Genomic DNA, 18,966 nt, shown 5'->3' on the forward strand with positions numbered 1-18,966 from the left:
TTCAAGACTCTCCTTATGTCACATGCTATTACCCTGTTGGTCAGAGGGACCCACTGTGTTAACAGCATATAACAACCACTATTTTCAGCTCTACTGGGAAGGAACAGGATGCATTAAGGATTGGATAGAGTTAGACAGCATGTATCTGTACTAGATATATCTTAGTTTATAACTTCCTCTGCTAGTATTCAACATTCAAAAACTGTAACCAAGAAAGATGAGGCTAGTTATTTTAGATTTGGTATAATCAAAGCAACTTTATAGCACTGTTGAAAGAGATGATTATGGTTCATCTGTGTCTGGAGGTAAGAGATATTAAAAATGTGTGAAGATTTGAAGAAAAGAGTCCAGGGAGTGAGGAGGTGATGAGGGCAAGTAGCAGATTCAGCGAGAATAAAAGAAGTACCACGAGGAAAAGTAGTTTTGGTCAGCAAGGGGTTTCAGAGTTTGGAATGCAGTGGATCTGCACAATGATGAAATCTAAGATGAGGTGAGTAAAAGTAATTAAAGCTGAGAAACAGAGTCTGAGTCCAAGGTCTTGGAAATCTTCACTACTTGAACATTTTACTAAACCTCAAAGGTCCTTGCCTGTGCTAACATTCCTGCTTCTGTGCATCAGTGTGATGTCATAGAGATGGATGAAATGTGATAAGGTGGAAAAATTCTGAATGACTTGTTGAAGTCATTGAACAAGGTGGGAGAAGGTGGGAGCATGTTAATAGCTGCAGAAGGAAGATGAAGAAATAATCGGATGGTGCTGGTTTGTATGAAACCCATGGGCTTATTTTTCCAACTGGAAAAATACATTTTTTTCCTGTTTACTTTTTAAAAATATTTGACTCTTCCCTTCTATGTCACATTTGTATTTTATTAGAATAAATACCCTTAATGAGCAGGGAAGGGAGGGGTTGAGAAAGTAGAGAGGGAGGTAGGATTGATAGTTTTTTAAAATGATTAAAGTTAGAAATACAAAGATTCTCTCACTGTCCATTTTCTCTAATATTGGAAATCTTATAATTCTAGATGATGAGTCAAGAGGTCTTATGTTATTTACTAGTAATCCAAATTTTAAGGCACTTATAAGGCAGGGACTAAATGAAACGTTATCCTAATAACACAAAAAAAGTTTGGAAATATAACATTTGTTTTTAAAAACTTAGACTGCTAACCAATTTTACTAGCAGAATACTAGTCATTAACATTTATATGTGTCTTTCATGTCTTCTTACATTTATAAAAATATGGAATCAGAATTAAGATGGAATGACTATTGGTCATTAAATTGTAAAGTTTTGGTTTGAAAGAGATCTTAAAATACTAATCATCTTGTATAATCCAAACAATACATTTCATGAAAACATGTATAAAGCTCTTTTTCAGATGTTTACATTATATGTATGTATATAATCATAGCAGTATAAGTGAAACTTATTTTATGTTTTCTCCATAAAGATGTCATAAGCAACTAATTAGCCATGCGTATTTGTAACATTACTAAAGAGAGTCCTCTTAAACTATATAGTCAGTTACTTGGATACTTTTAATTATAAATGATAAACCAATGTTTACATTCATTTTTTAATATACTGAAAACTAATTTTTCTGACCTTGTTTCTTAGATTTTTCAAATGATTGAATATTGGACTTGTTAGACTTAATACCATATACTTTATTAACTACTAGACAAAGAGTTATCTAGGATAGATAGGAAAGACTAATCTAGTTGGCTTTGATAGATTTTATGTGCTTTAAATTAATTTAAAAATTTTTTTCCTACCTGTAGTTTATATATAGATAGATATATCTACATATATTTCTACATATGTCTTCTGCCTAAGTTAACTTTTATTTTGTATGTTTAGGATAAATTTATTTACCATACGGCTCCAGTTGAAAAATCACACGGCAGACTGCAAAGCAGAACATCAAGATCACAGAAGAAAAAATCCAAGTCACCTGAGAGAAATAAATATTGCATGAATGCAAAAAACTACGAACAGCCTACAATTTCTTCAAAATCACACTCTCCATCTCCCTACACAAAAAGACGCATGTGTGAGCTATCTGAAGACACCAGGCGGCGGCTGGCCCATTTAAATCTGGGACCCTATGAATTCAAAAAAGAAACAGATAAACCTCCATTTGTGATTAGACATGTATGTGTTCTCTTAAACATTTCCATTGGAAACTGATCTAATCTATTCTTTCACTAAAATATTATTCTTGAAACTTCTTTCACTTCTACCTTCTATTAATAATTTTTTTTTCCTGAACTGTTAGCCTAGCAATCTAAAATGGAAAATTAGCTTAGAGTAAAAGAACATTCTTTTGTCAGTCTTTAAACCTGACAGAGATCAAGTTCCATTATGAATGCCATGTTAAGTCTTTTAAGTACCCATTTCCTTTCTTCTTATACACTGGACAGTGTAATAACTCTACAAATTGAACTTAGATATAATTGACATTAGGACTAAAATGGCAGAGGAGGGTGTTAAAAGAGGACCAACTTTCCTTTATGAAAAAAGAAGACTCCCTTTTTCTAGCCTTTTTGAAAATTATAATGGCAAGTAAGTTCCCTTTGATATTATGTCCCTTGGATAAACCTTATATAATGGATCTTTGAAGCAAATCATTATTTGATGAGGATGGGAAGGCCTTTGAAAGTGAAGAGAGTTAACTTAGGGTTGTATAGTTCTAATCTTTCCACACAGAAGCCTTTTGATATGGTTTAAGCTTAGAACTTGTGTTCATGTGATAGTTAAGTAGACTTTGGCTAATTTTAAGAGTCTGTAATATTTCAGAATATGTAATAAAGGACCTTCTTAGAATTCTCATAGTTTCTTGAATTTTTGCAAAGAATTTTTATCTTAAGAGTGTTTCTTTAACAAAGACCTACAAATTAATAAAAATTACTCATAAATATATCTAATAATAGTAATGAACATTAAGGTTTAAGTGCCTGTAGAAGCAAAATGCCTTTTGGGATTATATATAAAGTTATCTCTTTTCTTTAAAAATGTTTATTTATTAATTTTTGAGAGAGGGAGAGAAAGAGCACGAACAGGGAAGGGGCAGAGAGGGAGAGTGAGGGGGAGGAGAGGGAGAATCCCACGCAGTCTCTGCGCTGTCAGCACAAGAGTCTGATACAGGGCTCGGACTCAAGAATCGTGAAGTCATGACCTGAGCCAAAATCAAGAGTTGGACGCTTAACTGTCTGAGCCACCTCAGTGTGCCTAAAGTTATTTCTGACTTTAATTCATTTTTTTAAAATTCTAATATGTAAATATAAATGTAAACATGTAAATATGCTCCTTTGATGGTCTAATGGGTTTTTTAAAAGTACACCACCTGAAAGGTTAGTTTTTTTGTGTGGCATCTAAAAAAAAATTAAGTGAATTACATTTAAGCAACATTTCATTCCATTTTTATATTTTGACTATGAATCCTTTATTCTTTTAAACTAATGTAACAGATTAAAAAAAATTTTTTTAATGTTTATATTTATTTTTGAGACAGAGACAGAGCATGAGCAGGGGAGGGACAGAGAGAGAGAGGGAGACACAGAATCCTAAGCAGGCTCCAGGCTCTGAGCTGTCAGCACAGAGCCTGATGCGGGGCTCGAACCCACGAACCGTGAGGTTATGACCTGAGCCGAAGTCGGACGCTCAACCAACTGAGCTACCCAGGTGCCCCAATGTAACAGATTTTTTTAATTTTACAATGGTTACTTATAAATGCAAATATTTTATTGAGATGATTGTGATTACATTTGTCTTATTTCTATAGAATTTGTTTATAGGTTCTGGTCACATTTTTTGTTATTTTTTGAACAATATCCAGATAAGATTTATTTGCTTGTTTGATGGCAGTTTAGAAAACCTTTAATTTTATGACTGCTTACAGTTGTAAATTATTTTGAAAAGGATATATTAAATTCTAATCTGAAGGAGGGGCGCCTGGGTGGCTCAGTCGGTGAAGTGGCCAACTTCGGCTCAGGTCACAATCTCGCTGTCCGTGAGTTTGAGCCCTGCGTTGGGCTCTGTGCTGACTGCTCAGAGCCTGGAACCTGTTTCAGATTCTGTGTCTCCCTCTCTCTCTGACCCTCCCCCATTCATGCTCTGTCTCTCTCTGTCTCAAAAATAAATAAACGTTAAAAAAATTAAAAAAAATTCTAATCTGAAGGAATAGTAGCATTTTAATTAAAATGCCTATGTACAAAGATAACCAGTAATATTTATTGGAAGTTAGCCACAAAACAAAATTGTTTAGGGAAATAACTGCTCTTAAAATGCTTATTAAATTATTGTTTTTCACATCAGTGTTCAAAATGGAATAATCCTAATCCTGCTTGGTATAAACTTTAATGTTTTTATTTAAGAGATTTCCCTTGCAGCTTTTCAATAGACAGGAAAAAAAAAATGCATGCTTCTACGCCTACAGTTAGAAAATTGCTTACATTATTATATAGGAAACTGGAGTTTTCCAATTGTGTTTGCATAGAGATGTCTCTTTTCCCCCATAACCATTTATGATTTTAAAAGCACTTAACAGGGGTGCCAGGGTGGCTCAGTCAGTTAAGCGTCTGACTTCAGTTCACGTCATGATCTTACAGTTCATGGATTCGAGTCCCACGTGCTGACAGCTCAGAGCCTGGAGCCTGCTTCGGATTCTGTGTCTCCCTCTCTCTCTGCCCCTCCCCTGCTCACACTCTGTCTCTGTCTCTCTCTCTCAAAAATAAATAAAACATTAAAATAAATAAATAAAAGCATTTAACAAATTGATAACATTTTAATTTCATACATGCACATGTAAAAAGTTAATACTTTTAGGAAAGACATTCTAGTTTTACATACATTGTGTGAAAAATAGTCATAAAGAGTAGGGGGCAGTTTCAAGAAAGCAACTAACACGCTCCCAAACTAACTTGGCACAACCATTCCAGAAAAGTTAAATGGAATTATTTTCTTTTTCATTTATACAGAATAGGATTTTTTTTTTCTGTTGTGGTCAAATACTTGTAACATAAAATTTACCATTTCAACCATTTTAAAGTATATAATTCAGTGGCATTAAATGCATTCATATTGTGCAACTGTCACTACTATCTAGTTCCAGAACTTTTTCATCATCCCAAACAGAAACCCTGTACTCATTAAGTATTCACTCACCATTTCTCCCTTTCCTCAGCCCCTGGCAGCCATTAATCTACTTTCTATCAGGAAGTGGATTTTCCTCTTCTGTCATTTCACCTAAGTGGAATCCTACAAAGTGTAGACTTTTCTGTCTGGCTTTTTCCATTTAGCACAGTGTTTTCTTTCATTCATGGTATAGCATGTATCAGTACTTGATCCTTTTTTGGTTGACTAATATTTCATCGTATGGACATATACCGCATTTTGTTTATCCGGTCATCTGTTGATGGATGGGCTTTTTTCACCTTTGGATTATGTGCGTAGTGCTTCTATGCATGTTAATACACAAGTTTCAATTTGAGTACTTGTTTTAGTGCCTATTGTTTTAATACCTAGGAGTGGAATTGCTGGGTCACATGGTATGTGCTATGCATGTTTCTAACTTGTTGAGAAATTGTCAAACTGTTTTCCACAGTGGCAGTCCCATTTTACATTGTTCCCAGCAGTGTTTCAGGCTTTACTTTATCCACCTTCTCACTAACACTTATTATTTTGTTTTGTTTTCTTTTTATTATAGCCATCCTAGGGGGTGTGGAGTGGTCTCTCATTGTGGGTTTTTTTTTTCTCATTGTGGTTTTGATTTGCATTTCCTGATAAGTAATGATCTTGAGCATCTTTTCATGTGCTTGTTAGGCATTTCTGTGTTTCCTTTGGAGAAACATTCATTCAGGTCCTTTGTCCATTTTTAATTGGGTTGTTTTTCTTTTTGTTGTTGAATTGTAAATTTTCTTTATATATTAGGATTCTAGATACTTATATAATTTATAAATATTTGTCTTTTCACTCTCCTTTTTAAAAATTTATTTTTTTTAAATTATGGTAAAATATACACAATATAAAATTTACTATTTTAATCATTTTTAAGTGATTAAGTGAAACTGTATTCCTATCTTAACATATACTCCTTAGTTTGTGGAAAAGATTTGGGAAGCACCATAGTTAAAACTCAAGTATAACTCGGTGGTGTTTAGTACGTTTATATCATGAAGTAGTATCTTTCACTATGATTTTGATTTGCATTTCCCTAATGATTAGTGATATCGAACATTTTTTCTTGTGTTTATTGGTCATTTGTATATCTTTTGGAGAAATGTGTATTTAAGTTCTCTGCTCACTTTTTAGTTGAGGGTTTGTTTTTTTTTGTTTGTTTGTTTGTTTTTATTTTTATTTTTTTTAATATATGAAATTTACTGTCAAATTGGTTTCCATACAACACCCAGTGCTCATCCCAAAAGGTGCCCTCCTCAATACCCATCACCCACCCTGCCCTCCCTCCCACCCCCCATCAACTGAGGGTGTTTTTTTAAGTTTTTTAAGTTTTTTTTTAAGTTTCTTCATATATTTTGGATATTAATGCCTTAATAGATAATTATTTGCAAGTTATTTTTATTCCAAGGATTGCTTTTCACTCTCTTAATATCATCCTTTTAATGTACTAAGTTTTTAATTTTGATGAATAGAGCTATCTTTTTTATTATTTACATCACTCTGACTTTTTTATTCTTCATTAGAAAACATGCTTAACTGTTATTTTTTTTTTTTAATGTTTATTTATTTTTGAGACAGAGAGAGACAGAGTGCAAGTGGGGGAAGGGCAGAGAGAGAGGGAGACACAGAATCTGAAACAGGCTCCAGGCTCTGAGTGGTCAGCACAGAGCCCGACGCGGGGCTCGAACCCATGGACTGTGAGATCATGACCTGAGCCGAAGTCAGATGCTCAACCGACTGAGCCACCCAGGCGCCCCAACTGTTATTAACTGTAGGCTATGAAGCACTCCGCATGCTGGGCTCTGAACACAGCCAAATAATGACACTGTTTGGATTCAACATCTATATTAGTAGTAAATGTGGCAAATTTTTAAATGTGGCAAAATAGATTCCTCTTTTTGTAACTTTGTAATGGAAAGCCACCTACACGATGGGGTAGTGGACAGTTTAACTATAAATCTGTTCATTTGAAAGTAGACTCAATATATAATTAGAGATTTCTGAAGTTTAATTTCAATTTTATTTAAACATGAACAGCAAAATACTCAACTAAGCTCTGGCTTTGGGATATGCCTGAACCATAATAGGCACTATCACATTAACCTGATGACTAATAGTCTATGTACTTGAGTTGATTTTCTGGTACCATGAGACTGGAAGAACACTTAAGTTCTTTTTGACTTTATTAAATCCTTCTTCTTCTAGGTTGACCCTCCAAGTCCCAGGGCTGATGCTTTATTTGGTTCTTCCGGCAGAGACTGTGAAAGAGATGGATGGTCCAGGATGCACAATGGTGAGCTAAAAGTTATTTCTCTTCATTGCTTTACTTGCCTTGGCTACAGTCAAGCCTTTAACTTGACATCAGTGAACTAAAATAGAATCTCTGCTGTATTATTAGGTAGTAAGGCATATGCTACTTTTTTTTTACAACTTGTGGGACACCCATATAGGTACTTTAAAAATAATAGAATTTTTGTGCTGCTATAAACTACAGAGTAGCATATTAAAGACTAATACCTTTTAGTGGAAAAAAAAAAACAACTTGATTTTGTTTTGCTCAACAATTTCTAAAATTATTTGACTATGGAACTATTTTCCTACCTTAACATATACCCCTTAGTTTGTAGAAAAGATTTGGGAAGCACCATAGTAAAAAGTTCAAGGTTATGGGTTTTAGACATAAAATTACACATATATTTGACTACTTGCTCTGTCACTTATTTATAGATTGGGCATTCTTGAACAAATCATTTTAACTACTTTGATAATCAGTATATTAAAGAATGAAGAGGGACGCCTGGGTGGCTCAGTCAGTTAAGCATCTGACTTTGGCTCAGGTCATGATCTCATGGTTTGTGGGTTTGAGCCCTGCATTGGGCTCCGTGCTGACAGCTCAGAGCCTGGAGCCTGCTTCAGAATCTGTGTCTCCCTTTCTCTCTGCCCCTCCCTGGCTCATGCTGTGTCTCTCTGTCTCTCCCAAAAATAAATAAATAAAAACATAAAAAAAAAAAAAAAAGACTGAAGATAACACAGTAAATGTGACCATGTAAAATGCCCTAGCACACAGGCCTTAGTAAATTTCAGCTGTCAATATAATAATTATTTATTATTATATTTATGAAGAGATAATGTCTTTTATGCTTAATTTATAAGAATCTTTTTTGTAGGCCCTGGTTCTAAGGGTTAGGTAAATTACTACTTAAGTTCAATGTGATAAGGAAGATGACTTTTAGGAAGAAGATTAAATAGTATTTTATAATTAGGGATATTTGAGTGTCATATCTATAGTCATTGACTAGTCGGTCAGCAACATTCCCCAGCAGCCTTTAAATGAATTCAGTACACACTGAGAAAGGCATAGAAAAAGAAAAATGAGACAGAGTGAAAAAAAACCACAATCATAACTTATAGTGAGCTCCCATCTCTTTCTGTTTCTAAACTGTAGTGTATAATCTCTCTCTCTCTTTTTCTCTTTTTAATGTTGAAATGAAACATTCTTCTCTGAGAACATGCAGAATTTGTGCTCATTAATTAGCTTTTTTAGCGTTAACAGGGAGATAGATGTGGTAATCAATAAGTCTTTTATTACCATGGTAGCAGATTATATGAAATTAGGAACAGATGTTATACTTTGTTTCCCCTCTTGGAAGAAATTTATGGCCATGGAAAATAAGGTTTAAGAAAATCGAAAATAACTCCAATGTAGATGTTTCTTTGGAAGATGTTTTTAGAATGCACTGAAGCGTCTGATGTCTCTTGACAATTATAATATATTTGCCAGCAGAACTGTTAAAGTTTCAGTAACTTTTGATCGACGCAGCCAGCTACCTATGTGAAGTACAATCAGAGAGGTCATTAGTGAGGTCCACATTTTTTCTTTTAACTTTCTATTTAGACATAATTTCAGACTTAAAGAAAAGTTGAAATAGTATAAAGGATCCCCATTATACTTTTCAGAATCCTCAAATGCTAATATTTGCTTTCCCTCTTCCTCTCTATCTCCTTCACCTTCCTGCCTCTATATCTGTATGTATGTTTGTGTATTAACTTTCTTTTGACAAGTACATTGCTATGGACAGAATTGTGTCCCTCCAAGATTTTTATGCTGAAACTCTAACCCTAAATGTGCTGGTATTTGGAGATGGGGCCTTTGGAAGGTAATTACATTTAGATAAGGTTAGGAGGTTGGGGCTCTCATGATAGGATCAATGCCCTTATAAGAAGAGAAACCAGAGATCTTGCTTTTTCTCTCTGCCTTGTGAGGACACAGGCAATAGGTAGATGGCTACCTTCAAGCCAGAGCCAGAGCTCTTCCTGGAACCTGACTGCACTGGCACCTGGATTTCAGACTTCCAGCCTCCAGAACTGAGAGATAGATGTCTGTTGTGTAATCCCTTTGGTCTGTGGCATTTTGTTATGGCAGCCCGAGGAGACTAATACAGATATTATCTTATGTGATGTAATTATTAAAAACAGAAAATTAACAGTGATATAATAATAATAATAATAATAATAATAATAATAGGCTAATCTATAAACCTAAATCACATTTGGCCGCTTATGCTATATCTTTATAGCAAAAGAAATTCCACATCACGCATGGCCTTATGTTGCCGTGTGTCTTTAGTTGTCTTTAAAATGGATCAGTTCTTTAATCTTTCTTTGTGTTTGACATTGATAATTTTGAAGAGTTCAGGACAGTTATTTGATAGAATGTCTCTCAATTTGGGTTTGTTTGATTTTTCCTCATGATTAGATTTAGGTTATTCATTCCCCCGAGAATACAACAGAAGCAATGCGTGCAACATGCCAGGAAGTATGTCACATTGCTTTGTTACTGGTGATATTAATTTGCTCACTTAATTAAGATGGGGTCTGCTAGATTTCTCTGTCACAAAGGTGCTATTTCTTCTCTTTGTAATTAATGGGGAGATACTCTGAGACTATTATATCCTGTTACTCCTTAACTTTGACCCCTGTAGCATATACTGATGATTCTTGCTTGAAATAATTTATTACTGGAAAGTTTGGCAAACAGTGATTTTTAAAAATTCTATTCTTTGTACATTTATTACTTGTCTTTTAAAGAAAGGGTTTTTCCGTTTCATTTCTCTGCTTTAAAGTCCCTATTCTTTTGACTGCCTTTTTTTCCCCCTTTCTGACAATTGAGTGGTTGTGTTTTGGGGTCTCATCCACTATTTAAACACATGTGGGAATTTCTTATGATAGAGTCTCTTAAGAAAGAGTGAATTTTCACTAATGACTAGTATTACTTTAATGGAAATTCTTAAACATTTTCTTGCCAAATTATCTTGCCTAAAAATTTTTAAGTTTTTATAGGATACCATTTCACCACCATTGACTATTTTAGTCATCATAATAATTGCATGAGGATGAATTTAACTATATTTGATCAAGAAAAATGACAGAGAGGCCTGGACAGGTTAAGTGGCTTATTAAAGAGTTCCAGAACAGCCCTGGTCAGTCTGGGGTCCAGGGCTTCTCACCACAACTTCCTTCCTCCCACCTTCCTACTACTTTCTCTACTTCCACTCAGGTGTTTTGTTTTGTTTTTAAGATACATTTTTCAAGCACATTTTTTCTTTCTTTGGCATTTCCATAGTGGATCATTCTAATTGTAATTTGTGCAGTCCCTTTGAAGAGATGCAACATGTCTTATGCTGCAAGAATGTTTCTAAGCTTTATCCAATCATTGATGTCTTTGAAAAGGAAATTGAAGGCATCATCCTGGTCCCTTTTTTATTTGCTTGGAATTTGAAAAGACATTAGATTCTGTCTCCTCCTTGGAGGAGACTTCTCTTATTACCTTCATTTGAAGATTCTTTTCTGAGTTTCATTTCTACCTAAAATTGTAATCCTTTATGAGCTTTCACTAATCCCTATGTTTGATGGTTTTTGTTTGTAAAATAAATTGGAAATTACATTCCAAATCCTAATATGTCATAATTTGAATAGATAGCAATAAATGGTAACATTTTACTGTTCTGAGTAAAATAGCATATCATCATCATGTTTATACTTATTAACAAAATATTTTGTTTTGTCTTTAATTACATGTGTGCCTCCTCCTCTCATAGACCAGTGGGCATCTGAACTGTGTCATTTTTGGGAACTCCTTTTTTAGTTTCTTCATCTCTCTATTATTTATTAAATATCTTTAACAGCTTTAGTAAGCTATAACTTATATATCATAAAATTCAGCTGTTTTGAGCACAAAACTGAAGGAGTTTGAATTTGCACCATTGTAAAATCTCCACAATCCATTTTTAGAATATTTTAATCATCCAAAAGAGTTTTCTCATACCCATTGGCAGTAAATGTATATTCCCAACCTGAGTCCCTGGATTGTTTCCACTTTTTGGCTATTATGGAGGATGCTATTTTGAACGTTTGTATTGAAGTCTTTGCATAGATACATTGTTCTATTTCTTTGGAATAGATACCTAGGAATGGAATTGCCAGTTCATCTGGTAAATTTATGTTTAACTTTTAAAGAAATGGCCAACTGTTTTCCAACATGACTGTATCATTTTCCATTCCCACCGGCAGTGTATGATGGTCCAATTTCTCCACATCTTTGACAACACTTGTTATTCCCTTTGTCTCACTGCAATTGTAATTTATATTTAACTAATGGCATTTAATGTTTTCTTCATGTGATTATTAGGTATTTATTTATCTTTTTTGATGACCATCACCCTTCCAATCACTGATAAGTTTGCTGTTTGCTAAACTTCAGACAAGAAAAAAATAGTGAGGGGGAAGTCTGAGACTTTTGCTAGTGAGACTTCAGACAAAATTAGTAATAAGAAAGATGAGAACATCAGAGGTCAGAGTAAACAGTTTCCGGTCAATGTATCACAAGTGAACCAGAGACAGAAAACACATGTTATGTGTCTTTCCTTTTTAGAAGGTTGGATCCCCTGAGGGATATTAAATGCTGGTTTTATTTTATAAAGCTGGACTTCTTAGCTTTGCTTCCAGTAATAGAGACTGGCATATAGCAAATGCATGGCTGTGTGCTCCATGAAGATTCACAGGAGAGCAGAAGCCAACCTTAGGGTATTGTGTGGGCACTGGGATAGCAGTAGGGTAATTGCTGATAAAGGACTCCAGGGGCATGCTCTTTGAAGGTTCATAGGTACACATATTTGTCAACAGGAATGTTTTGCAATAGAGTAGCACTAACTACCAGAATGGAGTTCAATTCCTTGAAATTAGGAAAAAGGAAGATGATAGTACCCTTCAACGTAGGATAGTATACAGGTTGCCAAGATAGGGATTGACTCATAGGGAACACATGTTGGCAGTAACCATCAGAATGGGGCTCAAGAATTAAGTTGATAGAAGGAATTAGCTGATAACAGAGTTGCAAGCTCTGCACATGCAGATAAATAAATAAAGCAAGCACATGCATGTGTGCAAGCTCTCTGGTGTCTCTTATAAGGGTACTTTTTCTACCATGAGGGACCTACCTTCGTGACCAGTCTAATCCTAATGACTACCCAAAAGTCCCATCTCCAAATACCATCACCTTGTGGGTTAGGGCTTCAACATATCAATTTTGGGAGGATATAGCATTTAGTTCATAACATCTATTTCATGAGGTTATTAGAGAATCAAATAATAGTCAACATTTATTGCATGTGTGTTTTCTGCTGGCCTCTATTTTAAGTACTACTATTTTATTGGTTAGTTAAGATAACCTCAAGAATGTTAGAAACTATTATTTTACAGATGAAGAGGTTTAAAGAAGTAAAGTCAAAGTTGGTCAAGATCACACACACACATCATATTACACACACTAATCTGAATTAGCTTTTAATTTTTCTTCATACTTTTCTTAAGTGTGGCCCATGCATTAAGGTCCAGGTTAGCTTTCTCGTCCTTTAGGAATTTTTTTCTGATTGCTTTAGTTTTTAGAGATTTATCTCTGATAGGACTTACTAATTGCATTAATTGCTTGTACCATTCTGACTTCACTTCTTCTTATATGATGCTGTTATTCAACTTTGTATAACTTAACCCAAGTAAAGTACAAGCATTTTAGGACTGTGGGCCATGACTTTTTATGTCCTTTACCTCCTGCTTTTAGAAGATAGTTAGTGAGTAATTATTGGTAAGAGTGATTTAGGGCAAACATTGGGAACCTCAGTAATAGCTTGATTTCTAAAAATAAAAAAAATACAAATCTGTCATATTAGGGTAAGTTTATAAATGTTTTAATACACTGATACTTTTCATATTACATTAGCTGCAAGAAAGAACATATACCAAGTACAGAAATTATTACCTTAATTTTCAAAGTTAACATGTGTGGAGAATTAGGTTCATTATGTCCTTATCATTCTTTTATTTCTCCTGCTCCTGTGGCCATGCTGTACATTATTAGACTTTATGGAAGAGGAGTTGAGATGGGATTTATTTTATTTGTAATTTTGAAAAGCCCTTGAAGTAAGTTGAGTCTTACTGAATTACATGGTGAAGTTGGCCTTGTGTGAAAGACATTGATGTTTCAGCTATTCTCTATGATGATTCAGGACACTTGGAAAACAAACAAGATCTTGTGCCGTAAAAGATAGGTGATTAATTGACTGAATATAGACTAGGTCTCTATATAGTCTTTTTTTTTTTTTTTTTTTATTTGATATGATGGCATGGGAAAGTAAAATATAGAATGTTAGAGTGCTTTTGACTAGAATGTATGAGAAGTAGTGGTCATGATGTGCTTGAATGTCAATATATAGAGATTATAGTAGTTAAATGTTGACTTCTTTAAGTAATGAGTAAAAACCCAAAATCTGCATGTGTAATATAGTGGTCCTTACCCTGGGAGAGATTTAGAATAGTTGTATAATCCACTTTGTTACAGATACTGTGCTAGAAACTTTTATAAGCTGTGTAATTTTTTTTTTTAATTTTTTTTTTAACGTTTATTTTTGAGACAGTGAGAGACAGAGCATGAACAGGGGAGGGGCAGAGAGAGAGGGAGACACAGAATCTGAAACAGGCTCCAGGCTCTGAGCAGTCAGCACAGAGCCCGACGCGGGGCTCGAACTCACGGACCGTGAGATCATGACCTGAGCCGAAGTCAGATGCTTAACTGACCGAGCCACCCAGGCGCCCCTATAAGCTGTGTAATTTAATCATTACTATGACTCTGTGAAGCAAAGTAGCCATTGTCTTAATACTTTAAAAAAAAATTTTTTTTTTCACGTTTATTTATTTTTGAGACAGAGAGAGACAGAGCATGAATGGGGGGAGGGTCAGAGAGAGAGAGGGAGACACAGAATCTGAAGCAGGATCCAGGCTCTGAGCTGTCAGCACAGAGCCCGACGCAGGGCTCGAACTCACAGACCACGAGATCACAACCTGAGCCATAGTCAGACGCTCAACCGACTGAGCCACCCAGGCGCCCCATCTTCATACTTTTAAAATGAGGAATGAAACACAGATTAATTCTATAACTTGATCAAGGCAATATGTTCGATAAGTGCTAGAGTCAGAAATTGCAGCTAGGCTTGTTGACTTAGAATTTGACAGTAATGATGTTGATGATGGTGTTAATAATAGTAGCTAACATTTATTTTAATGCCTTACATGTGATCTCTAATATAATATTTAAAGCAAATTATGATGAGATAGATGAGGAATCTGAGACTTAGAAAGGTTGAATAATGAGGCTGAAGTTATGCAAGAGGTGCTGGGGACTGGACCATAATGCAGATCTATTTGTCAACAAGGTCTATACACTTATGCTACCACATGAGCTACCACACTCTGAAGCTGGTCCTGTTTCCATTATACTCACTCAAATCAAGCATGGAATCACATACAGTTTGATAATATCTATCAAATATATACATTCAAATTATATTTTGTCATAAACTGGTTTATCAATTAAAGATTATCCATTTCATATAGGCAAATTGGATTAGCAACAAAAAAATTATTCCGGTCTATATTCTGATATATCCTACTCTAATGAAAATAGTATTTGTGAAATCACTTAATTATTGAAGAACTGATACAGATTTTTAAAATAAAGTTTATTTATTTTGAGAGAGAGAGAGCACAAGCATGCACAAGCGGGGGGGGGGGGGGGCAAAGAGAGAGGGAGTGAGAATCCCAACAGACTCCATGCTGCCAGCACAGAGCCCCATGTGGGGCTTGATCCCACAAACTGTGAGATCATGACCCAAGCTAAAATCGAGTCAGATGCCTAACTGTAGGAGCCACCCAGATACCCCAAGAACTGATACAGATTTTAACTTGTGTTATATCACCTTTACTTATATAACATTGTTAATGGACTTTAAGGTATTTCTGAAAACTGCTGTATGAAATTATAATCATAGAAATAGAACTGCAAAAACCAAAAATGAAACCAAATTTTCTTTTTAGTATGAAATATTTATTGTTTAATTGTTTGATACACCCTTTTACAGATCATTCTCATCTTGGTTGCTACCGACCCAAGGATTATAAGGTATGTAGTATAAAATTACTGAATGGTAATTCTCCTGGCTTCACATAAAAGGATATGTACATTATTTATATGTGTAGTCAGAGATTATCATAATCATTTCGTCGAGAAAATATACAAACAGTAATTGTCATATCATGGAATATCATTATTTTGGCTACATTGTTAAGTGGTAGAATAGACTTTTCATTGACTGTCTTCCTGTAACAGTTTGTGGCTTTTGATTATTCATTTAGATTAATTACTTATTGAATGTGTTTGTGTATGTATATGTATATATGTGTGTGAGAGAGACATAGAGAAATTGAAACACAGTACTGTTTCTTTTTTTTTTTAATTTTTTTTTAAACGTTTATTTATTTTTGAGACAGAGAGAGACAGAGCATGAATGGGGGAGGGTCAGAGAGAGAGAGAGAGAGGGAGACAGAGAATCTGAAACAGGCTCCAGGCTCTGAGCTGTCAGCACAGAGCCCGATGCGGGGCTCGAACTCACGGACTGCGAGATCATGACCTGAGCCGAAGTCGGCCACTTAACCAACTGAGCCACCCAGGTGCCCCCACACAGTACTGTTTCTAAACTTCAGTCATCTATAGAGCATCCTTATAATTTTTACAGGATCTGCATGCAATTTATGCTATTCTCTTTAAATTCACTTTTGTATTTATCTCACTACTATAAATGAAAAATCAGTATCCTATGTTTTAAATGGATGATAGTCCTAAAGGATACAATGAACAAAACAATGTTACTAAGTTCAGGCTAGATAACAGTTGTTTTCCAAAGGCTTGGAGGCATGTTCTCTATTTCTTAAAATGAGATAAGCAGTGATAGGTGTGGAAGACACAACAGTAACTAACTGAAAGAGAATTGAAAAGATAATACATTTTTTTCTTTGTAATTCAGTGTAATTTAGTGTATGTCCATGTGCCATGTAAAATAATCTTGTATATCATCTAAAATCACTTGGGAAATGATTGGCACGAGATCTTCAATGTGTTGAACAGAAAAAATATGCAGCCGAGAATCCTTTATCCAGCAAGTCTGTCATTTAGAATAGAAGGAGAGATAAAGGTCTTCCCAAACAAACAAAAACTGAAGGAATTTGTCACCACTAAACCAGCCCTACAAGAGATCCTAAGGGGGATCCTGTGAGACAAAGTACCAGAGACATCGCTACAAGCATAAAACATACAGACATCACAATGACTCTAAACCCGTATCTTTCTATAATAACACTGAATGTAAATGGATTAAATGCGCCAACCAAAAGACATAGGGTATCAGAATGGATAAAAAAACAAGACCCATCTATTTGCTGTCTACAAGAGACTCATTTTAGATCTGAGGACACCTTTAGATTGAGAGTGAGGGGATGGAGAACTATTTATCATGCTACTGGAAGCCAAAAGAAAGCTGGAGTAGCCATACTTATATCAGACAAACTAGACTTTAAATTAAAGGCTGTAACAAGAGATGAAGAAGGGCATTATATAACAATTACAGGGTCTATCCATCAGGAAGAGCTAACAATTATAAATGTCTATAAGCCGAATACCGGAGCCCCCAAATATATAAAACAATTACTCACAAACATAAGCAACCTTATTGATAAGAATGTGGTCATTGCAGGGGACTCTAACACCCCACTTACAGAAATGGAGAGATCATCTAGACACACGGTCAATAAAGAAACAAGGGCCCTGAATGACACCTTGGATCAGATGGACTTGACAGATATATTTAGAACTCTGCATCCCAAAGCAACAGAATGTACTTTCTTCTCGAGTGCACATGGAACATTCTCCAAGATAGATCATATACTGGGTCACAAAACAGCCCTTCATAAGTATACAAGAATTGAAATTATACCATGCATACTTTCAGACCACAATGCTATGAAGCTTGAAATCAACCACAGGAAAAAGTCTGGAAAACCTCTAAAAGCATGGAGGTTAAAGAACACCCTACTAACGAATGAGTGGGTCAACCAGGCAATTAGAGAAGAAATTTAAAAATATATGGAAACAAACGAAAATGAAAATACAACAATCCAAACGCTTTGGGACGCAGCGAAGGCAGTCCTGAGAGGAAAATACATTGCAATCCAGGCCTATCTCAAGAAACAAGAAAAGTCCCAAATACAAAATCTAACAGCACATCTAAAGGAAATAGAAGCAGAACAGCAAAGGCAGCCTAAACCCAGCAGAAGAAGAGAAATAATAAAGATCAGAGCAGAAATAAACAATATAGAATCTAAAAAAAACTGTAGAGCAGATCAACAAAACCAAGAGTTGGTTTTTTGAAAAAATAAACAAAATTGACAAACCTCTAGCCAGGCTTCTCAAAAAGAAAAGGGAGATGACCCAAATAGATAAAATCACGAATGAAAATGGAATTATTACAACCAATCCCTCAGAGATACAAACAGTTATCAGGGAATACTATGAAAAACTGTATGCCAACAAATTGGACAACCTGGAAGAAATGGAAAAATTCCTAAACACCCACACTCTTCCAAAATTCAATCAGGAGGAAATAGAAAGCTTGAACAGACCCATAACCAGCAAAGAAATTGAATCAGTTATCAAAAATCTCCCAACAAATGAGAGTCCAGGACCAGATGGCTTCCCAGGGGAGTTCTGCCAGACGTTTAAAGCAGAGATAATACCTATCCTTCTCAAGCTATTCCAGGAAATAGAAAGGAAAGGAAAACTTCCAGACTCATTCTATGAAGCCAGTATTACTTTGATTCCTAAACCAGACAGAGACCCAGTAAACAAAGAGAACTACAGACCAATATCCCTAATGAATATGGATGCAAAAATTCTCAATAAGATACTAGCAAATCGAACTCAACAGCATATAAAAAGAATTATTCACCATGATCAAGTGGGACTCATTCCTGGGATGCAGGGCTGGTTCAACATTCGCAAATCAATCAACATGATACATCACATTAATAAAAGAAAAGAGAAGAACCATATGATCCTGTCAATCGATGCAGAAAAGGCCTTTGACAAAATCCAGCAACCTTTCTTAATAAAAACCCTTGAGAAAGTCGGGATAGGAGGAACATACTTAAGCATCATAAAAGCCATTTATGAAAAGCCCACAGCTAACATCATCCTCAATGGGGAAAAACAGAGAGCTTTTTCCCTGAGATCAGGAACACGACAGGGATGCCCACTCTCACCGCTGTTGTTTAACATAGTGTTGGAAGTTCTAGCATCAGCAATCAGAGAACAAAAGGAAATCAAAGGCATCAAAATTGGCAAAGA

At 35.2% G+C, this 18,966-nt stretch overlaps 1 protein-coding gene across 1 annotated transcript in view; it reads left to right on the plus strand.

The window, feature by feature from the left end:
• Positions 1-18,966, plus strand: part of SPATA6 (spermatogenesis associated 6) — a 147,670-nt gene that overhangs the window by 64,165 nt on the left and 64,539 nt on the right. The window contains 3 exon segments of the mRNA XM_019449360.2: positions 1,863-2,156; positions 7,386-7,473; positions 15,650-15,690. Coding sequence (XP_019304905.2) covers positions 1,863-2,156; positions 7,386-7,473; positions 15,650-15,690 — 423 coding nt within the window.

Source organism: Panthera pardus, unplaced genomic scaffold (assembly GCF_024362965.1).
Source record: "Panthera pardus isolate Hobbes unplaced genomic scaffold, ASM2436296v1 HiC_scaffold_11, whole genome shotgun sequence".
Taxonomy (NCBI): Eukaryota; Metazoa; Chordata; class Mammalia; order Carnivora; family Felidae; genus Panthera; species Panthera pardus.